The sequence below is a fragment of the Pelophylax lessonae genome (assembly GCF_965119305.1).
Source record: "Pelophylax lessonae genome assembly, chromosome: 2".
Lineage (NCBI taxonomy): Eukaryota > Metazoa > Chordata > Amphibia > Anura > Ranidae > Pelophylax > Pelophylax lessonae.
Genome location: NC_138769.1, coordinates 146253993 through 146278504, shown reverse-complemented (window position 1 = coordinate 146278504; position 24512 = coordinate 146253993). Strand labels below are relative to the sequence as shown.

Below are 24512 nucleotides of genomic sequence, written 5' to 3'. Positions count from 1 at the left end.
AAAGCCTAATTTTTCTGCACCTGTATGGCAAATACATGCAATTTAAATTTTGTATCGAATTTTTAACAGCAGGGCCCATTCCTGCACCCAGCGCCTGCACGTTTTTAAATTAATTTAATTATTTTTTAATTTAATTTTGGCGTACCAGAACCAAATCCATACCAGACCCGAAGGGACTGGGGGGGGGGGGCCTTACATCATTTTTTTTATGTTTTTTTATCTGTATTTCCAGGAGCTGACATTACATTATAGCCACGAGCAAGTTTAAATGACATTTTTTCCTTTAGAAATGTCAATATTGCTGCAGCAGGCTACATACATCGCACACATGCGCCAATTTACAGGCACATTAAGGGGACCATAGTTAAAGGAATCTTTCATTTTTATTGTTTCACTTTAAGCATCATTAAAATCACTGCTCCTGTAAAAACGATTGTTTCAAAAAAAAAAAATTTGCATTGGTACATGTCCCCCAGTGCAGTACCCGGACCCCCATACACTTTTTGTAGGCAATAACTTGCATTTAAGCCTTTAAAATTAGGACTTTTTAATTTTTCAGGTTCGAGTCCCATAGACTTCAATAGTTCTAACAAACTTTTCCCCTGTCGAGGTGTTCTGGTGTGAACCGAAGAGGGGGGTGTTCGGCCCATCACTAGTCTCAACTATGTAGATAAACACAGAGTCAGATGATTCTTTTTTGACAGCTGCAGCTGCTAGAGCTGGTGAATGTACACAGCAACTCACAGCTTAATTTTCAGAGCTGAGAATGTACGCCATTTGGGAGGGAAGGATACACCATTGTTGCAAGGACTGGACATGTTACAAATGTCATGTGTACTATGATGACATTTTTTTGGATATGTGTGGCATGTCCAGTGTCTTCAACTGGGAAAGTATTATTACACAAAACAGGCATATATACTAAAATATTATATTCAAGACCTTGATTTGATTTGTCCTGAAATATGTAAATGTTTGTAACATTTAAACTCTTCTGTAGAAAGAAGATATGGAAGCTATTCCTGGATATCTTTCACTTCATCAGAGCGGGGAAAACTTGACATTAAAATGGACTCCTAACCAGTTATTAAATGGGACGCTGGGAGAATCAGAACTCGAAAAAAGGTAATACCATGACAGTAACAATGTAAAGATTGGGCTGAAGGTGTCAAAGAAATTCACCCAAACGTCAACAAAATAATTAAAATTTAAAATACAACTTCTGCCAAAACTTTCTATGCTTTGTATTTTGTGTTCTATAAAATCAGAAAGGAATTTGTTTTTTTTACTGCTGTCTGTATCTCTTTTGGGGAGCTTTCTCCTCACTTCTGTCAGGACAGGAAATATTGGGACAAAAACAAAATCACAATCTGAGTCAAGTGGAGAGTTTAGAAATTCTGGCAATGCATGTTATTACTATTTGTGCCTTCCTGTTTTGGTGACAACTGCATCCCCCATTTTTTGTACAGGTGTCACCAAGACAGGAAGTAAGGGAAGAACCAAAATGGTGTAAAAAAAAATGAAAATCTGGAGTAGCTGAGATGGCCTTTTCAGGTACAACTTTGACTGGTGTAGTACCACTGGATTTGCATAAGGCCAATGTGGTGCCTATAGTTAAAAAAGCATCAAAGTCTTTATCGAGCAACTACAGACTGGTTAATTTATCTTCTATAGTTAGGCAGATACTTGAGAGTTTAATAAAAGCATAGTTTATGCTAGAAAAACAATATTTTAATCAATAGTCAGCATGGATTCATGAGAGACCAAAGTTGTCAAACAAATCTGATTTTTTTTTTTTATGAGAAAGTAAGCAAAAACTTAGGCAAGGGAGTGACTGGGGATATAGTATATTTGGATTTTGTAAAAGTATTTGACACAGTTCCTCACATACAGCTAATGTGTAAGTCAAGGTCTGCTATCATGAGTGTATTCAGCACCACAGTGCTCACACAATTACGTCTCCTGGCGTGATGGCATCAGCAGACTAGCCCTACACGTAAACGCTTCCTCAGAGTGACAGGACAGCACAGGCTGTATTCATGTGAACTGAATTTGTTTCTAAGATACTTATTAAGAGCCCCTGTGACAGACCCAACCAGGACAGGGGCTTTTGGAAGCACTGCAGGGTGGCCTATTGCCTACTGACTATGGGCCCTGGCTTTTAAGGGAACCCAATTCTTTGGGAGGTGTGTGCCTTGGGAACAGTTGCAATAATTTTACTTTAGATTCAAGTCCATGTTTCCCCAGAACACAGACTCTGGAAACTAGAGGACCCAGATATATATTTGGGCCTCTATGCCCAAATCAGTATTGACTGCTTTAAATTGTGAGACTCAGAGCAGTTGTTAATATAATCAGCTCAAAGCAACCTGACGCTGGGGGTCTCCTGCTATGATCTGTTTATTAAGGTGTTATGTGTTTATGAAGTGTGTCTCTCTCATTGTGTGCCTCCTAGATGTGCATTCCCTTTTGTTAACTGAGTTACCTATTGTTTCTGTCTCTTGGCTAATTTGGCTAACTCTTGGAGGTTGGTTTTATTGTTCATGTGGTGACTGACCTACTTTTGAAGTGTATAAAAAAACCTGTATTTCTGTTCAATAAACAGTCATTCCTTTGGTTCTACCTCAACATCTTGTGTGCGTATGATGCTTAGGGTAAAAGGGCTGGTATTAGCTCTCAGTCTGCTGGAAGTATTTGGGAGAGCAGGAGGCACTGTTTGGCGGAAGCACCCAAGTGGTGTGCCAAAGTGTTATGTCACAGCCCCCTCATTGGAATATACAGTATGTGCGTTGACTACTTTGGTTACCATGCCGTCTTTATGGTGACTCACTCACATTGGTCTGGATGGTTCTCCATTTGGAATTTGGACCTTTTATTTTAAGATTCTGTGTACAAGACCATTCACTGTTTACTAAGTGTACCTTCATTTTTCATCCGAGAGGCAGCAGCTTCACTCATTTGCACCTCTACTGGCAACATATACAGTACATGCTATGAATTCCAGTCTATCCTACTGACTGATAATACTCTAGTAAACAATAGGAGTGTGTTCCAGTGTACTAATTCTGTCACATGCGCTCCTAAAGAAGAATTCCTGAAACGTGTCAAGCCCACATGTAAACTGTAGTCAGAATATTTGCATGTTTTAAACCTCTACAGTATGTGGAGATTTCATTATGGTACTCATTTTCTTTTCTATATGTCCACACAAAGTCCATGACTACATATTCTGTTCATAGTTATACAAGGTTATGTTACTCTCTTTTTCTCCTGCAACCTCAGATCAGACTGGGTACAATATCCCCCTGTGTGTTGCTATCCCCAGATGGGAGGTAGAGGTGCATAACAAAGAGAGTATTAGCACACTGACATGCACATACAGGAGCTCCGTAACTAATATTATAAGTATTTTTTATAGTGCCAATTTAGACAGGATCAAATTAACCAAAGCAAACTATATGCAGGTAGTGTTGTGGTTGTGGAGAGACATAGAGTTAACAAACACAAAAGAGTACAATGCATGTTCTCCCTTTCATGTGTCCAGGCCATGTTATAGATAATAGTATTTAGTCACATTCAGTGGACATATTTTATCTATAATATTAAATATGTTTCATAGCTTCTCCAAGCCACTTCTTCAGTTCTAATGAATGTCAGGAAGATACGCAGCATTTATACACATGGATAGCACAGACAGCTTGATCCAATCACCATGGAATGTTGGAATGTAGAGATGCTGATAGTCCAAGTACAGAATGGGAGGTGTGAACGTTGTGTAACCATCCTATTCAGCGGCTTATATTATACACCGCATAAACCCCCAATGTGAATACCAATTAATTCTAGGTATACATGAATATAAATATAAATTAATTAATTAAAAGCAATATTTAAATTATTATCCTGCATGCTGTTTAATATATGCACTCTTTAAAATTAATGGCAATTGCACATCAAATGATTGATGTCCAATCATCAAATTAAACTCAAACAATACTATTATTTTAGGCTGCTGTTCCCTAAATACACCCTAAATATATCTTGTGCCAGCACACAGGATAATAATTTCCATTTTGTTTTTTTTTTTATGTATTTTTTACCTTCATCCTCCAGAAGGACATCTGCCAAGGTTTTCCACTCTCCCTGTTCCTATGTTCCCAGGCAGAGGAACATAGAGAGAGGAAAGAATATCCCTGTATACAGGCGATGCTTTGGTTTACTTGATGGCTCTGCAGAATATTTTCTATTCCTTAATAGAAAATGTTGACCTGTTTGCTAAGGCCTTATGTTCAGTGGTGTCTGATATCTCCCCTTTTTTTTTTTCTTGTACTTCTTCCTTTAGTTGGTTCATGTTCTGCTTGGTGTCAGTTTTTATGGTGTCTAAGCATCAGGATGTAGGGATGGGCTCAGGCCTGTTCAGATCCTAGTCCCAGCCCACCTAAGCATTCCCACCAGGAAGCCATCACTGCACACCGCCAATTACGATCCTGGTCAGGGCGTATGTGCAGCTTCAGGCTGGGAAATGCCTCACTGCCTTTGATTGGCGGTGTGCAGTGACAGCTTCCTGGTGGGATTGATCAGATGGGTAGGGACTAGGATCCAAACACGCCTGAGCCCATTCCTATAAGGAAGCCTTGCTTCGTTTTGTCACTAACCAAACTGAGTATAGTTACAGTACTTTCTCCAGTGAGTTCAATTGCATTACATGTCTAAAATAGATGAGGCTGAGTTTTATAATCTGCCATCCAGTGAAATCCAGTGAAATATCTGGTTTTATGTGTTCCAGCGTTTACTTGTTTGTCATCTTTGCTGTCCATGGAATGCAAAGGGACCTTCTCCGGCAACATAGCCCAAACACATCAATTTTTCTTCTGTCTAGTTTCTTTCATGGTCTAACTTTCACAACCACGGGTAGCTATGGGGACAAATCTGCATTTGATTGCCAGACTAACATATTCGGTTCATGCTTAGTATTGATATACCACCAACTGCAATACAATGCTTTATTTCTAGACTGCAGTCACCACTTCAATTGATCTGCTATCCTAGAAAACTGAAATCCTGCATGTCAATTGCTGTTTTGAGGAGGGGAGAGGCTAGACTTCTTGCTTTCTGCTTTGACCTTTTTTTTTTTACATTTAAGGCCATTTGAGGGTCAGCTAGAAGAAACTGATGGCATTTTCCTATAGGTCCCTCCAAAATCTACCCCTGTCTGCTATGCACAAATTTCTGAACAACAAATACCATAGCTTTTAAAACTTAGGGATAGTAGTTCATACTGATATTGCTCACCCCCACCCCCTTCCCCTTAGCTTAAATCCTAAATAAACAGATGGATACCAAACTTTGATTTCGGAATACACTGCCTTTGATTTTAATTGTCAGGATTAACTTGGTTAAAATGATATACAGTACATATCAAAGTTCCTACGTCTCTTTAAAAACTCCTTCCTTTTTCAGTGTATTGACTCCCTATTTTCCCCATGGAGCAACACTCAACCACGTATCCTGTGAGCAGCATTGCATGTATCCTCATAAATGGTGGGGTTAGCACACTCTAATTTTATAAAGGTAGTTTTTGTACACAATTACATAACTTACCTCTGAAGACCATTGCAACTTTCTGTAAAAAGCCTTGTCCAGTTGAAGTATCAGCACTGCTTGCCATAAAGCCCTGATTATCCTTGAACATGATCAAAATTAGGTTTCCTAATATCTCTCATTAAGGTATAATCACAACCTGAAAGTGTTACGTATATGGTTACCTGGGAGGGCAGCTGCCATTGCTATTATGCCATAGCTTGCTATGTGCCTTTATATGTCAGTTAGTTTAAATAATGTTCACCACAACCATGTACGAATGTAGGGAGATATATTATCATTGCTAATATGGATTAGCTCCCCCATTTCTGCTCTGAAATCAATGCATCTGAACCAGCCTCCGACGTCAGGTTTGTATGGTGATTTCTAAAGTCTTCGGATGACATCTTCACATCATTAGGTAGATGGGAAGGCAAGGAGCACTTGTACTGTATCTCACAAAAGTGAGTACACCCCTTACATTTTTCTAAATATTTTATTATATCTTTTCATGTGACAACACTGAGGAAATGACACTTTGCTACATAGTTACATAGTTACATAGTTTGTGAGGTTGAAAAAAGACATCAGTCCATCCAGTTCAACCTATGATGTGTGTGTTTGTGTTTGCTGTCAACCATACATTGTATACCCCTGTATTTTGTGGTCTTTAAGGTGCCCATATAATAGTTTTTTGAAACTATCAATGCTTCCTGCTGATACTACTGCTTGTGGAAGAGAATTCCACATCCTTACTGCTCTGACAGTAAAGAACCCCTTATGTATTTTAAGGTTAAACCGTTTCTCCTCTAGTTTTAGTGAGTGGCCACATGTCTTATTGTATTCCCTTTCCCTAAAAAGTTTGTTCCTTATGCTAGGGTCATCACCAGTACAGTATTTGTACATTGATATCATATCCCCTTTCAAACGTCTCTTCTCCAGAGAGAATAAGTTCAATGCTTGAGTCTTTCCTCATAGCTGATGTCCTCCATTCCCCTAATTATTTTTGTTGCCCTTCTCTGGACTCTCTCCAGTTCCAGCACATCCTTTCTGAGTACCGGTGCCCAGAACTGGACGGAATACTCCAGATGTGGCCGGACCAGAGTCTTGTAGAGTGGGAGAATAATCTCTTTATTTCTAGAGGGAATCCCATTTTTTATACATGCCAGCATTTTGTTGGCTTTGCTTGCAGCGGCTTGGCATTGCATGCCACTGCCAAGCCTGTTGTCCACTAGTACCCCCAGGTCCTTTTCCATCTTAGATTCACCCAGAGGTTCCCCCCTAGTGAGTAGCTTGCTTTACAATGTAAAGTAATGAGTGTACTGCTTGTATAACAGTGTAAATTTGTTGTCCCCTCAAAATAACTCAACACACAGCCAATAATGTTTAAACCGCTGGCAACAAAAGTGAGTACACCCCTAGTTGGAAATATACAAATTGGGCCTACAGTGTCAATATTTTGTGTGGCCACCATTCTTTTCCAGTACTGCCTTAACCCTCTTGGGCATGGAGTTCACCAGAGCTTCACAGGTTGCCACTGGAGTCCTCTTCCACACCTGCGTGATGACATCATGGACCTAGTGGATGTTAGAGACCTTGCGCTCCTTTGCCTTCCATTTGAGGATGCCCCACATATGCTCAATAGGGTTTAGGTCTGGAGACATGCTTGGCCAGTCCATCACCCTTACCCTCAGCTTCTTTAGCAAGGCAGTAGTCGTCTTGGAGGTGTGTTTGTGGTCATTATCATGTTGGAATATTGCCCTGCGGCCCAGTCTCTGAAGGGAGGGGATTATGCTCTGCTTCAGTATGTCAAAGTACATGTTGGAATTCATGGTTCCCTCAATGAACTGTATCTCCCCAGTGTCGGCAGTGTGGTGGCCAGTAATTATTTTTAGTTCCTCTACTTGTGACCAAACTGGTTTAATTTATGGGCAGGACCATCCAAGGAGTAATTAGGATGCCTTCTGAGAATTTGTGTAGGAGTACGCAGTACCATCTATTATGAAGTTTGTACTTTTTTTCTTATATGTATACTAATGTTGATGGAACCTTTTTAAAAAAATTGTGTTTATTTGTTCTCAATCATTCTCTGACAAGTCAATGTCTAAGTCCCTGTTACAGGAGGTCACTACGGGGTCTTGATTGGATGTGTATTTTCAGAACAGACTAAAATATATATGGGAGGTAACATGTCAAAGTGGTATGTAAGAGTTACACAGAGTTTTGAAGTTTGTGAATTTTCTGGAGTAATGCTGTTCTTCTTTCAGAGAGTCAGAATTTCAGAGGGAAGAGAGATATTTAAAACAAATGATTTTGAGTAGTTAATTTTTAAGTTGGAGATGAGATAGAATTCTTTAATTTGAGGATAGAGACATTGGGTTGAGCAAGGGAAACTAAGTCATCAGCCAAGGCAGACAAATTGGGGAGGAATTACTAAAACTGGTGCAACTCTGCATAGTAACCAATCAGCTTCTAGGTTGTATTGTCAAAGTTGAATTGAACAAGGTGAAGTTAGAAGCTGATTGGTTACTATGTGCAGCTACATCAGATTCTGTGTGCACCAGTTTTAGTGAGCACCCCCCCCCCTCAATATCCTTTTCTATGTGTTCATGTACACACAGTTGGTTTTCATGTTTAGCCCAATGTATATTGCTCAATAACTGTAAAAAAATTGAAAAAATGAACACCTTTCAAAAAATCAGTAATAGATTGTCGTGGTGTTTTGCAAAATAAATATCACTGTTGTTTGTACTACTGTACCAAGTAAATCTGATTGTGTTCAATAGAATATTATTATACTATTTTACCATCACCTTTTATGCAGCATTTTGTAAATGTAGAAAGGTCATTTTTGCTTATCCGTACAGGAACACCATCAGGGACGTAGATGTCAGCCTATTAGACTGACCCTGACTTCAAGGAGAGTTAGCAGATGTGCAGTAATAAACAGTATTTAACCTCTTAGCTTTTTTCAGTTCAATATGTTTAACCATTTATATGCTCTATTTGAGTTACACAGAGAAGGAATTTATTCATTTTCAAGATTCCCTGCTTTAATACAAGGAGGCTTATACAAGGAATTCATTTACTGATTTTCTAGATTTCCTTGCTTAGATATTAAGAGAATGCACACTTACTCACCTGCTAAATAAAAAGTTCACTTATGCATCAATCCCATATTTTACACATTCTTGTTGCTAAGTGTACAGTATGTGGATTTTTTGGCTTTTCCAAAGCAATTACATTGTGCCCTACTATTGCAGCTTACTAAGAGTATTAGCTATAATGTGATTGGGTACTTACAGCTTAAATTAAAATACTACCAGACAACAAGTAAACTCAGTTCATGAACTACTAGTACTGTACATAAAATATCAAAATCCTGAAAAAAGTCCAACCAATTTACCTTATTTTGATTTTACTAAACATCCAATACAGCCAGATATAGCAAGAGCTTCTCAAAGGGCTTTGAGTAGAACTTCAGCCCTTTACCATGTGGTTCTCCGATGTTCTATTTTCTTTTCATGCTTTAGCATGCACGCATGAGACTGCAGTGTGGTAGAGAAAGCATTACCTAAACTCCTAAACATTCTGACCTGCATACCAGAAACTGTAATTTGATAGGCAACAATACAGCTAGCTGTAGCAGAATGAGAATCGGTGCCATTCAGCTGGAAAGCTGTGCATTCCATTTTTGAATAAACATTTTTATTGTTTGACTGGCATTTACTTTTCAGCAACCCCTAACACTAATATGTTGGTTCCTGTGAGTTTCTGAAAGGTTTTAGTGGTTTCTAATGTTGCTTAGAGATTCTGGTGCTGAGATCTCTGCTCTTGAATAAACAGGTCTACACCATCGTGACTATCAGTACTAGAAGGTTTGATTTTTAAAACAACAGAAGGTGTGGGTACCTTTTGGGGTGACTCTGCCCACAAGATGCTGTCTGTTACTAAAATGTTTTTGATGGTTTGGCAATTTACAAATACAAATTCAATACAGAAATTCAGAATTGGTTACACAGTTAGGTTACCCCTATGTTTATAGGACCAGGGGGCTGCTACCTCTATGCCAGTCAACATTTGTGTTTTCATTAACCATCTATGACAAACCAGGAAAGAAGGCCCAAATTCAAAATTGGACACCCTTAAAGTTTCTTGCATTGATCCTCTGTATACCTGGTCTACTCAAAAACTCACCATCAGTGGATTTTAATGGTACATTTCATTCTCACAGCTGTGTGATTGATTTGTGTCTGTCTGAATTGTAGACATGAAAACGGTGAATCAGTTTTGAAACTATTTTAGTAGAGTAGGGGAAGTATGCACCCGGTTATGCTTTGTATGTCAAAATACCAGTATTCAGATCTCAGAAGTAACAAGCATTTAGTGATGAGACTGTCTCTCTGTTGAGCTCATACCACTTGCTGCACTGTGAGGTGGTAGTGGTGTTCTCTGGAACCTAACATTGTCTTGTAGCTGGAGATGGAAGAAGGTTAAACACCTGAATGATTATGTTTTCCCGTTATCTATTGACTGGACTGTAAGCAAATGCCCACAGATACCAGATCATTTTCTGATTTAACTCAATGCAGCCAGATAACAGACTGTGTCCTCTCATGACTATGGGCACCTTACCAGCAATAATAACAGGTAGTGTAGATAGTTATCTCAGGTCATTGCCTTTAATTAGTTGGCCTTAATAAAGCACCACCATTTCAGGTAAAACTTGTCATGTATTTTACAGTGATTCTTTTTTTCTCTATCTCCTCAGTGTGTTTTGGGACTATGCCCTAATCGTGCCAATAAGTCAGATAGTCTGTATACATTGCCACCAGCAGCGTAAGTAAAAGTTTCACCCATATATTATGTATAAAAAAAATTAAGATTATATTGCAGAATGAGCTAGTCATCTATATTAGTTCACATGACCAGCAATACATGTCAATCTGATCTTCTAGCATTAGCACTGTCACGGATCTAAAACATTATTTTATCTTCATTGTACAATGTATTAAAATCATTGTGTCAGCATAACAGTCAAGCAACCAGCATTTTCAGAAGGAGACTCGCAATGGCAGTCTTCATTTTACCTTTCTGACAGGTTTTCTTTACCGAAGCAATATAAAGAAATATAATGTGCAAAGTGACTCATCACAGTCAGTTAGATTTCTGATTAAACAGTATGGAACAGTCAGAATAATGTAATTTGACTGTCGGTAGCTTTGGGTTAATTAATACACTTCCTGTTTTGAATTTTCCCTCATTAAATAAATCTGTAAAGTGTATTTCTCTGTATCTGATTGTACATTCACTATATATGTTTGTGTCTAGTCTTGTATAACTATTCTTTGACTTTTTCCCACGTATAGCAGACAGCAAGGGAGTCCTTGTACTGGTCAGCCAGGATGGTATCCAGAGACCTCCACTCCACTTCCCTCCAGGGGGACATCTTCTTGCCTTCCTTTCTTGCCTTGAAAATGGTCTTCTACCTAGAGGACAGCTAGAGCCTCCACTATGGTCACAAAGAGGCAAGGTATGTTAAGTAATCCATAGGAATTTAGTTCCCATGGATAAAAATATTCAAGAAAAGAAACATGGAAGTCATAGCAACCAGTCTTATTTAAGCTGTGTAATTTGGGGTTGGCAAAGAATCATACCTAGATTGGATTCACCCTTTATGCTCACTTCACAAAGCTTGAACACCAGCCTAAGGCACTCTGGTTTCAGTCATATCATTTCCAAATGTTGTTGGGCTCAACTGAAAATAACTGTCACTTTTCTTTTTTTTTTTAAATAATACTTATCATGGTGTTTTAGCTTTGGAAATTGAGCTTATTGTGTTATGAAAAATGCACACCATTTATTGCATTAGAAAGAGCTTTAACATGTATTTTGCATGCTCTAACCTGAGAACATACATGGAAATAATCTCAGTCCGCTGGTAATATGACATGCCATTATTAACCCATTTCATGTGGATTTTAAAGGAGAAGTGCAGGAATATAAAAAAAAAATAATAATACCTACCTGCTGCAGAATTAGCCCGATGCTGCAAGCTAACCCCCACTGGCTATAAGCCCAAGAACTGAGCGATCACATGACTGCTGATTGCTCAGTGATTGGCTGGCTCCAGGTTTCAGCAGCATATTGAGAGGCTGAGCCAGCTGTCTGTAAGGCATCTGGGTGGATCTTGACATTATTGTCAGAATCCATCCAAAGTCTGGAGCGGGTCTGTAAAGTCAGGCTAAAGCTCGCTGTCAGCTGATTCTGGGTCACAGGAGAACATAAGTAAGTGCATGCCTGTGACCTACATAAGAAGTATGGCCAAAAGAACTTTGCCCATTTTCTCTTTTATAATGCTACCATTAATTTTTGTGGACTAGCTAGTTCAGGCAGGCTGCTTTTTCCTTACTGCACTGCACTGCACTGCAGCACAGAGATATGAATATCTGACAACTCTATGCTTAGTGTGGTGTCCTTGCAGTAGCTGATTAAGGCCCATTTTGCACGTGGCCTTCTAGATGCAGTGCATCCCTTTGTCCCTGAATGCGTAAGTCCCTTAAACCCTGTCTCTGCCACAGACTTTGACAGGTTGAAGGCGGTTTTGCTGAATGCTGCACCCGTTCCACTCAGGAACACTAAAGTGTAGGGAGGGATGCACTGCACTTAGACAGCCCTATCTGCAAGTGTATGTTTAGCCAAAGCTTTTTTCAGTACAGAAAGATTTATACTCATTTCAGTTTATTTTTGCTGACTAAGTCCCTATTGGGGGGATTTTCTGTGTTCAAAACATAAGTGTGAGTGAGGGGAAATCTCTTAAAAGTGAGGGGAATTCCCTTTTAAGACAGTTGGTAATGTAATAGAGCTTCACATTTGAAGTTTTACCCTTGCCTCTTGTTCTAGTGACAACTGTAACATTTTGGATTTTCCAGTGCATTATACCTCAGTGACAAAGGTCACCAGGACAGTTACAGTTAATCTAGGTAGTAAGGATACAGGCAACAATAGTAACTTAAAAAGGGATCCTAATGCTTTGCATTCCCACTCCAAAAATGATCTGGCTGTATATACACTTTAAAGGAGACCCCTGTGGGTCACACTTTGTTCTGCACCGCTGTGACTAATTTTCAGCCGACAGTGGGCTAAATCCCTCTGTCGGCTGACATCCCTCCAGACTCTAGCAAGGTCCCAACTTTATTGTTCGGATCTACCCAGATGCCTGGACTGGCAGCTGGCTCAGCCTTTACAGAATGCCACTGAGGGCTTGAGCCAACCGCTCCTGTCCCCTCCACAGCCTGACACTCCAGTGAGCGCGAGAGGGGCAGAGCAAAGAGAAGGTGACTGACAGTCACTGGCTCTCTGCTCACTGAAGACCGCTAACTGAGAGATCAGTGATCTTTGATCACATAGGTTTTTTTGTTTTTTTTTTTTAATCCCGAACTTCTCTTTCAAATCTGCTAGAAACCACTTAGATTTGGTCTAATATTTTAATCTTTTTGTTACAGGGAAAAGTATTTCCAAAACTGAAAAAAAGAAACAGCTCTAATAAGTCAGTAGACTTTGATGATAGTTTTGTAGAAGAGTTAACTACAGACTATGTGTTTAGAATAATCTACGCTGGACATAGACATGACAATAGTAAGTTAGTTTATGGTACTTGGTTATTGTATTTGTACACACAAGACATTCATACATGTCATTCTTCTGTGCTAGGGATCTTAAACTTGTGACATTTGGATTCACTCCTATACATTAGCAACACCCCCAAGAAAGATGTGTTAATGTACATAATTAGAGCTTTCTAGAGAACCTCTGCTGGAAAGTGTGTAAACTGAAGGCTTAAAGTCTTCAGTTTTAGCCCTGATGAAGAGGAAGTGCCAGAGCTCCCAAAGCATGTTGGCGTTTCTACTTTACCTTAATGAAAGCTTACTTGAAATTTTTTTCTTACCTTTGATCTGGCACTGTTGTTGTATTTCTTGCTTTGTGGACTTTCACTCAGTTAGGGGTAAACTGTTTATTGAGAGCAACCTCACCAGAGCTAATCAGCTTCATAGAACAGACCGATTTTCCACAATTATAAGATATTGATAATGGAAGATCCAGCGCCTCTTTTACACACTTTCTAGTAACACTAGAGAACAGATAGAAATTAGATCTTTAATAAATCTTTATGATAAATATTATATACTCACAAAAGTGCTTGGAAAAAAACACAGTTAACGTAAAACTATTCAAGGAGAGACCCGCTATATCCACTGGATACAAAAGTGTCCAACTGTTGAATCCTTCCAGCAACAAATAGGCACTACCTAAAGTGGAATTCCAGTTAAAAATCAAAATCTGCCCTTGCTTAGTATGTGTGACAACCAAAACTTTTTTTTATTGTGCATTACCTTAATTGCTGATTGTCTAGATTAGAAACAACAGTCTAATTTAGACAATTGGCAATCTTTTGAGCTTTAACTTCAATGGTGTGCCTGTGCAGCCGAATGTGGCTGCTCACAGGCACTTCCTTAAACCGTTGTTGTTGTCTGTGTAATCCTTACAGCACAGCTCCAATTAGCCATGCCCCAGTCCTGCCAGGCCTTGCCTGCCACAATCAGCTGGCTAGGTACATCACACCATTAGAAGCTAGTAGGCATGGCCAACAGCCGCCCTGCATGAATAAAAAGATGGGCTCTGCAGTCCAATGACGGAAGCAAAAAAGTAGAAAAAAAAATCTTTTTGCAATTTTAACCATAATGCTGTAACATTATTGGGGTATATGATTGCAGGAAGATGAATGAAAGCAATCCTGTCCTTTCACTTTAAAGCATGCATTCTGGTTAATGCACTTTGATGGAGAACCCTCTTCCTCAGAGCTACCTTACCTTTGACTTTATATAGCCTTACCCTGGTCCTACAAACACCCAGAGATCCTCCCTGCTAATTAGTTACACATTTTTAAACATTGCATCACGTTTGCACCCTGGGCCGCTTATCTGTCGCTAATCGAATGTAATGATGTCCGTTCACATGCAAACAGCTGTAGTGCCTGGGAGCCTGTCACTGGTGTGATTCCAACACCTGTGATCCCAGCCAGACTTGTACACAAATTAATGACTTTTACTGTGACTGTTCAATAAAGCCCAACTTTAGCTGAAATTTTTTTTTGCTTTGGATAAAGCTGGGAAGGGTGAAATCATGGGTGCTCAGCCTGTGGTCCTCCAGCTGTTTCAGAACTACAAGTCTCATCATGCCTCTGCCTATGGGAGTCATGTTTGTAACTGTCAGCCATGCAATGCCTCTTGGGAATGGTAGTTCTGCAACAGCTGGAAGGCCACAGGTTGAGCATCCATGGGTTAGAGCCTATGTTAGGTCCCTATCTGTATCTCTGTTAGGTCTGCCATCTGTGTTCCTAATGGGGTAATTTCCACTCATTTCCTAACAGGTTAGAAAGTGATGGAAAATCTCTCCAACAGGGACAGAGACAAAAACAAAAACACATTTTTAGTAAAGTGAGAAAGAAATAGTACTTCTGACATTGTTTCATCGCTGTCTGTGGCTTCCAATCCTGGTGATGGCCATAAAGCCCCTTGTTTTTTGTATGCATGTCACAGGGACAGGAAGTGATGGAAAATGTCTCTAATGATGTTGCAGACAGAGATAAAAACCTGACAAATATTTAAATTGTCGCTATTGTATCCTAAACTAAAAAAATGTCTGGAATTAGGCTGAAAACAGTTCAGTACAAATTTACCTATGCCTTATGTTTAAACTTGTAACATCTAATTGTCAGTGCCCCCTATAGACTAGCATTCAGTACTGTAATGACTACATTTAGTCTAAACACTATGTCCAGACTTCAGCCAACTTTTTCCACTTCCTCCTGCTTAAGTAGTTCCAGGAATAACCAATATGAGAACAGATCAATAATGTTTCTGGGTTCAGCCATGTAATATTTTAAAGCAGTTATGAGCTTTATGTTATAAGGTGAAGAACGATGTGCAGAGTGCACTGACCCACAGATACCAATCAGCATTCCTCTATCTTTGCTGTTTTGTTCTAAATTGATCTTGGTTAGAATAAATAAGACTGTGTGTCTTAGTTTCGATGCATTTTAAGTTATACAGAAGACAGATGTAACCAAGAAGGCTATGCTTCTACTATAGGACCCGATGGAGACAGATCTCCTACCCCAATATCTTCTTAAAGGATGTCCTAGAAAACTCACATCTGCTATCTGTAGATTGAGGTACTAACAATATCTACTGCTATCTGACCTTCTGTATTGACAAATATCCTTAGAAAACCTATCGACATTCTTCAATCTGCTGTTTTTATTGCTGCACTAAGTGTCAAAAATATTTCCATATTAATTAAATGTTGCCCACCGACTATCCCAAAAATTAGGTGGCATGTGCCACAATAACAGAGCAGATAGACTCGTTTCAGATCTATCTGCGCCACCTGTGCCAGTTTCTATTTCACTATGAAATCACACTACAGGAGTTGAGCTTGCAGGGTCAACCTTCCTCCTCCCTCCAGCTCTGTGCCGAGCGGGGGGAGGCACAGCTACAAAACAGAGAACTGATAGCTCCTAAATAACAAAAGAAAAAAGCATCTGCTCCACGTCCTGAGTCCCTGAGTCTCTGTCCAGTGATGTCCACGAGTCCCTCGTCACCTGGAACTCGCCCTCCTGATTGGCTGAGACACAGTAGCATGGCCATTGGATCCTGGCACTGTCAATCAAAGTCAGTTAACTATTCAGGTTAGCGAGAGGGCGGGGCTGAATGGCAGCTCTGTGTCTGAATGGATGTACAGAGCCGCAGCTTGGCTCGGGTGCCCCCATAGCAAGCTGCTTCCTGTGGGGGCACTTGACAGGAAGGAGAGGCTAGGAGCAGCAAAGAGGGACCTGAGAAGAGAAGGATCCAGACTGCGCTGTGAAGAACCATTACACAGGGCAGGTAAGTATACCATGTTTGTTATAAAAAAAAAAAAAACAAGACTTTACAATCACTTTAATGTGCAAAAAAGGCAAGCAGAGCACTTTAGTGCCTGTAGGCTCCCCCAAGAGGATTTTTTCCACTATGTCTTTTTCTTTATTGAGTCTCTTTGTGGAGGGGGCTTCTTGGTAAAGGAGCAAGACCTTGCTTCCTCCTGTCAAATCTCCTTTGTCCTTCTCCAGTCTGGTCAGGGTAATATTTAAGAAGCAACAGGAGAGGTGGAAGAAGCACAGATTCTTAGAATAATAGGGGATCATTGCACTGCAGGTCCTCAGGTACTGTAAGCAGCATATTAGTGACATACAAAATCTAAAGAGACTAGAAGTCAGATACATCAGTGATGATCTTACACTGCAGATAAACAGGTATTAGGCTGCAGACCAGAAGTGAATAAAGGGCAGTCACATGACACTGCTTTTTTTGAGGAAAAATTCAAGAAAAAAGTAAAATGTTCTAGGTTAAGGCTCTACTAATGATTAAACCAGATATGTAAGACTTCATGTATATGTAAGCTCTCCACTCCAGTGATAAAATTATTAAAAGCACAGGACTTCAGAAACAGTCAGAAATGTCTTGCAAGAAAGAATATAATGGAATTCACCAGCACTCATTCAGCACAATTTAAAGTTCCTCAGTGTAAGAAAAAGGTGAAACTTGTGAGAACAGAAAAAGGAGGAGAGGTGCATTTGAAATAGCTGATTTTCACTCGGCCCCTTTCACACATACGGTCCGTTCAGTTCATCAGTTCAGTCACGTCAAAATGTATCAGTTTTCCATCCGTTTTCCATCCGTTTTTCATCCGTTGTCATCTGTTTTTCGTCAGTTGTTATCCGTTTTTCATCAGTTTTTCGTCAGTTGTTATCTGTTTTTCATCCGTTTTTCATCAGTTGTTATCTGTTTTTCATCCGTTGTCATCCGTTTTAATCCGTTGTCATCCGTTTTTCATCCATTGTCATCCGTTTTTCGTCCGATCCGTTTTTTTGACGGATGAAAAATAGGGCATTCATCCGTTCAAAAAAAACGGACATTGACGGAAGTGGATGAAATTGGATGTTAACTGATGATCATCCGTTGTCATCCGTTTTTACATAGAGATACATTGATGTCCGTTTTTCATCCTTCAACGGATGGATGAAAAACGGACAAACAGACAGCATGTGTGAAAGGGGCCTTATAAAGGTTCCCTACCGAGTTCAAATCAGTAGAATCCCATAGTAGGTGATGTTTTCGCTTTCATCGCACCTGTAGAAAGCTGGCATATGCCAAATATTTGGAGCACAGCAATTTCGATTTAAAACCGCAGATTGGGTATTTTCTTAAAATGTGTCCTAATCTTAAATCTAAAAATATACAATGTAATAAAATGATTTTGTTATCCAATCAGTCATTTTGCAATGCAGTGTAGAAAATGAAAGTGGCACTAAACTCTGGAAATTTATTCTCTTCATGCATCAATTCTTAACTCAGAAGAGTACCTTCTATTGCTCTCAGCCTCCTCCAAATCTCCAAAATGTATTTATTTATTTTTTGCTGCTATGATTTGACTTCCTGTTGGAGGATGGCTACATTTATTCTCCATAGTCCCACTGTATGTAGGATCAGAACCACCCTCTCTTGCTCACTCCCAAGATGGACTGTGAGATTTGCAGTGTGCCTAGAGCAGTGCACACAACCTATGACCACAACTAATGTGCACTGCTCATTCCATACAGAAGTGAAGAGGGAAAGGAGAGGTTAAGTAGCTCTCAAAGGATGTTAAGAGGAGGCAGAAAATAAGTAGGAAATTATTTTATGATAAATAGATTAGAGGGCCATTAATAAGTATGTGTAATTCCACTTTAAGTATTGGATGTGCATGGATTATTTTTGCAAAATAAGCATATCAATTAGTGTGAATGAAAAACCCCCCAGCTAAAAGGGATAATATAGCGCTTGCTAGTATGATGCAAATAAGGATACAATACCAATCAAAAAGCTAAAAGCATAAATAACTAAAATATTTGCCCTTAAAATGCACAGTAAGACAGTATAGATGAATAAATAACAAAATAAGTAAATAAGTGTAATAATAGTGCCAAATAAAGTCCAATATAGTTCATAAGTGACTGTGTGACAAATAGTCCAAAGAAAGTGCCAGGAAAAAGTGCCAGTGCTTGGTGCTGGATCCTCCAATATTCCAGGAAATCCAATCACAAAGGTGACTTTCAAAAGAGAGATAAGATGTAAACTCACCAGATATGGTGGGTCTCAAATGTCAAACGACAAAGAGACCAGTAGTGCTTTATGACCATCCAGGTCAGGGAAATGGTAACTGCTAGGCTCTGGTCCCCCTAGACCGGGATTCTCCTCAGTAAATGGATCGGGTCCCCGAGGTCCTCCAATTCGGATTAGGGAGAAGAAAAAAGAGGCTCCGGATGGTGCAGTACCATTGAAAATAATTTTTATTGAGGTATAAAAGGCAAAACATGGATAAAAACTGTTAGCAGTCCACCGGTATCTGTCTGTAGCGTGGAGAGCGGTTTGCGTTCCAGGCTCGACTTCCGGGTTGACGGCGTGCGTTTTATAATATCAATTAGTGTCACTTAAAGTTTGTTGTCTAGAAGTACCTAGAAACAGAGAACATCCATCTCATTTTGCTCATAGAGTTGAATCAGGGAATATTTTTATGTCTGTAAACTTTCCCAAATTGAAGTAGACATCTGCTCATCTAGCCATCACAGGAAGGGGGGTGCTCGATCGGGATGGATATTGTTCTAGCCCATCAGTTGTATTTCCCTCCAGAGAGGCCAGAGAGTAGGATGTCTTCAACATGTTCTTCCTCTGCTCTCCATAGACACAAGGTGTAAACATTCATGTTATGACCTTTTTCGGTTGGATCATTTGGTGATATCGAGAAAATTGCTAGGAACCACAATCCACTGCAAAGGACAATGGCACAACTTTTCCATTGCAAAATCTGTCCTGAAAAGACTCAAACATGCTTTTTAGCAATTTAAGGTTTCAGAGTTCTTTATGAACAGTTTTAGGCATTTTGAACAATATTTAGTAGATCGTCCACTATATTTGTTCATTTTCCACTTTTCTGACATTACATAGACCATTGCAAGCATTTATACAATTTAGCACACTGTTTTGGACAGGAAACAGTAGTAATTAGAGAACTAAAAGGAGGAACTACCCTTTTCCAATTCAGCTCATTTGTTTCTGTCAAGGCGGTCCTGTTCTTTGCTCTTGGAAGACAGCTGACCTGGCTTTCTGCCATCTGACAGTTTTATTAGGTCTCCAAGGAGAGGACAAGACTTGATGAAACATAAAGATTCTGTGTTTCAGGGCAGCAGTTCAGAGGTTGAGTTTAAATCAAATTAACTTGTATCTGGATAGTTTTAAAAGGGACTGTCTTCAGGAAACCATATAAAAAAAACATTATTTTTTAACCGTGTTATCAGCAGTGAATGATTTGCAGATACCTTCAGTTATGGTGATGACAGCCAGGCTTTGAGTGGAGCATCAGTCAATAACTTAAAATGCTGTTAAAGGATATCAGGAGCATTTCAGTAGCAATTGTCTGTGGTCCTCATACTCAGCTCAATGGTCTGTGCAAAATCACATATTTTTCTATAAGTGTGTAGATTAGAGAGGGTTTCAAGAAGCATATTTAACCCTTTACAACTCATTGCTTGTGTTAACAGATATTTCCCTGCTTCTGAATTCTTGTTTACTGCCTCAAACAAGTCAATATGAATGCAAAAGCAATTTGAGTTAAACCTAGACCAACTCAAAACAGCTTGAAGCATCTCAAAAATAATTTAAAGCAATTCATCAGTGAATCATACTCACAGAAGTGAGTCAAAAGCAACTTAAATTTGAGCTTAAACATTAAAAAGCATATTGCACTCAACTTGCTTTAGAGTCTGAAGCCTGCAAATCATTAGGTTAAAGTGTACTTAAAACCTAACAATAAACATCTATTTTCTCTATTTTAAACTGATATTTATATCACTTAAACTTTTTTTGTTGTACCTGTGAAACAAAAATACCAGTTGATGCTGCCAGAAATCCAGTTTTTCATTCTGTGCACTCTGCAGTGTTATGTCAAACAGTTTAAAGAGGAGTTCCAGCCTGGGAGAAAAAAAAATCTTAAAGAAAATTTTAATACAAATACTGTAGCTGCTGACTTTTAACATAAGGACACTTACCTGTCCAGAGAGCCAGTGATTTTGGCACCCCAAGCTGATCCGTCTATCGTAGGAAAAGAATTAGCTGCACATCCAGGGATTCCAATAGGTTTTAAATACCTTTATTTCCAAAAAGTTGCAAGTGATGACACCAAAGACACCAGCATGAAGTCTCGTAGACGCGTTTCACACATACATCTTGTGCTTAATCATTACAATGACTGTAGCTGACTATAGATCTTAAATAGACCGCCCCAATGAAAACAGTTGTACCGGGGGCGGTAACAATCAGCAGTTGTGCACAACTCAATTAATCACCTAGCCTCAGCCCCAAAGGGCATCTCAGTGGTGATTTAAATATAAAAATCAAGCTGAAGTTCCAGCCCATCGTGTGTACCGTGAACTCACCCATACACACAAAGATCTGGACCGACAATCACATAGAAAAACGTTTAAAAAAACGTTTAAAAAAAAAAAGTACCAATGAAAATCATTGGAAAAAATGTAAATACATACAACGTAACAAACAGAGAAGAATAATGACTATAACAAATGTAAGAACCTTTGTATAGTATGTGTATGTACCTGTATGTCGGTATACACCCACACATATCTGAATACACTTCCTACATGAATATACAAAAATACAAAAATAGGTACATAAAATCATTGTGTCTTCCATATGGTGTACTATCACCACAGAAGGATGCATGAACTCGTGCATCCATGTATACATTACAAGGAAACTATCCCCAACACATTAACCATGCGGACACATGTAATCCACCTAAAAGGAGAATAAACCATAATGTAAAGTATACCCAAAAAAATTGTTTGTGGAAATGTGCCCATACAGAAATGTATGTGGATAACGGAACAATAGCATGATCATAAATATGGATCTTATAAAAATACTGTAAAAATACATGGCATAGAGCAATGTGAAAAAAGAGGAAAAAGGAACAGGGAAGGGAGGATGGGGTAGGGGAAAGGGTGAGAAAGGGGGGGGGAGAGGAAGAGGGGGAAGAAAAAGAGGGGAGCTGCCACAACACATGACTGGATATGTTATCAGATCTAAAAAGGTACCTGGATCGCAGAATGGTGGGGGAAAGGCAACCACTAAATTTACTCATAAAAATGGCTAACATCCCACTCAAAGTTGAGTCCGAGCGGGATGCGACTCTGCAAATGGAAAATCCAAAATACTTCCTTACGGCAAAGGGATCGAAAGGCATCGCCCCCTCGCTTAGGTGTCCTGACCTTTTCAATGACTTGAACCCGCATGGCTGTTTTATCCCCATTGTGGCACCCATTAAAATGTCTGGCCACATTGGTGGAGAAATTTTTCTCTATGCTATAAATGTGTTGCTGGAACCGGTCCCTGAGCCGTCTCGTGGTCCTGCCTACATATTGCATTTTACAAATAGCACATGTGATTAAATAAATGATGTAACTGGTATTGCAATTGAAGAAGGAACTAATGTCATACACTTTATGACTAACGGAGGACCTAAAGGTGGTACCATTCTGGATATGACCACAACAGGCACATCCCACGGCCCCACACTTGTAATTCCCTTTGCAGTGTAACCATGTAACTGATTGGGGAACCTTAGTGTGGAAAAAGCTGGGAGCCAGGGAGCACGCTAGAGATGGAGCTCTACGTGAGACAACATTCACCCCTCCCTTCAAGATCTTGGAACAGATATCGTCAGAAAATAAAATAGGCAGATGCCTGTTGAAGATCTGTTTTATTGTATTAAATTCATTACTGAAGGGGGTGGAAAGTGTAAGCTGGTAACTTTTGTTGGTTCGTGGCCGAGTGTCTTTCCCAATTAGTTCACATCTATCTTTGTTTCTATCTATGGTGAGTGCCCTATTCAACATCCATTTGGGGTATCCCCGCTGTAAAAATCTTACATAAAGGGACCGTGCCTCCCTTTCAAATCGTTCATTACTACTGCAAATACGTCTGATTCACAGGAATTGGCCTACAGGGATACCCCTAATGGTGTGTCTGGGATGGCCCGACTGGGCGAGTAAAAGAGAATTGCCCGAGAGAGGTTTCCTATAGAGAGTGGTGTACACCCTGCCATCTGCACCTGTCAGACAAACATCCAAGTAGCACATGGAGCTTCTGTCCGCGGCGCCAGTGAATGAAAGATTTAAATTATTATTGTTGAGATATGATAACATAGATGGCATGATTTCCACTCCCCTGCGGACCACCAGCAAGAGGTCATCTATGAATCTAAGATAGACCACAATTTCTGTTCTGTAGGGGTTTCCACCCCCAAAGATGTGGGACCGCTCCCACCAACCCATGTAGAGGTTGGCCAATGAGGGCAAAAATTTGGCCCCCATAGCTGCCCCACACCTCTGGAGGTAGAAAACCCCATCAAAAACAAAGAAATTGTGTGACAACAAATAATCCAATACATCAACAATGAACAATCGATGTTCCATTGATAGATCGGTCAGCAATTCAAGGTAAAAAAGCACCGCTGCTATACCCTGCTTGTGAGGAATAGAGGAGTAGAGACTACTGACATCAAAAGTGACCCAAGACAGTCTATCGGCTCTATCGGCTCTGGGTGCAGCATTGGCATCATCACTAAGGGAAACAGGAAGTGAAGCCTTGCGGCTTCACAACCTGTTTCCTACTGCGCATGCGCGAGTCGCACTTTGCTTTCTAAATGGCCCCACTGGGACCTATGTGTCTCCCAGAAGGCAGCAGGGCGAAGGAGGAGGGGCTGGAAATTACATAGATAGTCACGCAGCGATTACTGGTTTTGACAGATACTCACTCCCCCCCCCCCCCCGAAAGGTGCCAAATGTGGCAACGGAGGGGGGGGAGGAAACAAAAAAGTGGAACCTCATCTTTTGGGTGGAACTCCGCGTTAAACAGCCTTGGCCAGTTTACCTCTGTGAACGCTTACCCTCTAAATTAGTTAAAGGAGAAGGGAGGGAGCTGTTCTTTACTACTTTTGGTACTAGAGTGACAAAACTGCTTCACCATATTTATATTATTATGAGTGAGCATTGTCAGTACAGAGTAGGAAGTGAGTTACTGGCAGGATCACTAGGTGTAATTAAAGGAAGCCAAAGTCATCTAAGGCCTCGTGAGCTTCAATATATGCTTTTTGCTCTTGGGTTTAGATACACTTTAATACGATTTTTTGACCAATGGAATACTGGTCACTTTTTTTTTATCTAAAAATGCACGGCAAGCCTGCTGCAGTGTTTTTGTTTTTTTTTTTGTTTTTTTGTTTGCTCTACTTTATATTTGATGAATTCATATGTTATATGAGGAATCCTGTTCAATTTATTCATAAATGATCTAGAGGAGGGCATATCCAGCACGATCTCAGTATTTGCAGATGATACTAAATTAAGTAGGGCAATAACTTCTATACAGGATGGGGTAACCTTACAAGCAGACCTGAACAAAATAATGGGGTGGGCAACTACATGGCAGATGAAGTTTAATGTTGAAAAATGTAAAGTAATGCACTTGGGTGTCAGAAACACGAATGCATACACACTAGGGGGCGTGGCTGAACCGTTCATGTAGGAAGACGTGTGTTACCTCGGCTCCGCTATCCTTTGCTTTCTTATCCTGTTTAGCTGCCCGCTATCTTCATCACGATTGCCCGATTACTTCGGTCCAGGTCCTACCTACCTCCGGTACCGATCGCAGGACTCCGGACCTCGCCACTTGCAATGGCAAACAAGAAGAAGGAGGACGGGTCGCACGCGGCCAAGCAGGCCC

General features: G+C 40.0%; 1 protein-coding gene across 4 annotated transcripts in view; it reads left to right on the top strand.

The window, feature by feature from the left end:
- The window catches only part of SGSM2 (small G protein signaling modulator 2), a 507049-nt gene that overhangs the window by 419367 nt on the left and 63170 nt on the right, over positions 1-24512 (top strand). For 2 of the 4 annotated variants that reach the window (XM_082247004.1, XM_082247002.1), the window contains exons 8-11: positions 1001-1125; positions 10352-10419; positions 10953-11113; positions 13086-13218. In XM_082247004.1, coding sequence (XP_082103130.1) covers positions 1001-1125; positions 10352-10419; positions 10953-11113; positions 13086-13218 — 487 coding nt within the window. Of the gene's footprint in view, positions 1-1000; positions 1126-10351; positions 10420-10949; positions 11114-13085; positions 13219-24512 lie in introns of all 4 variants that reach the window. The other 2 variants (XM_082247003.1, XM_082247001.1) reach the window with 1 other exon arrangement.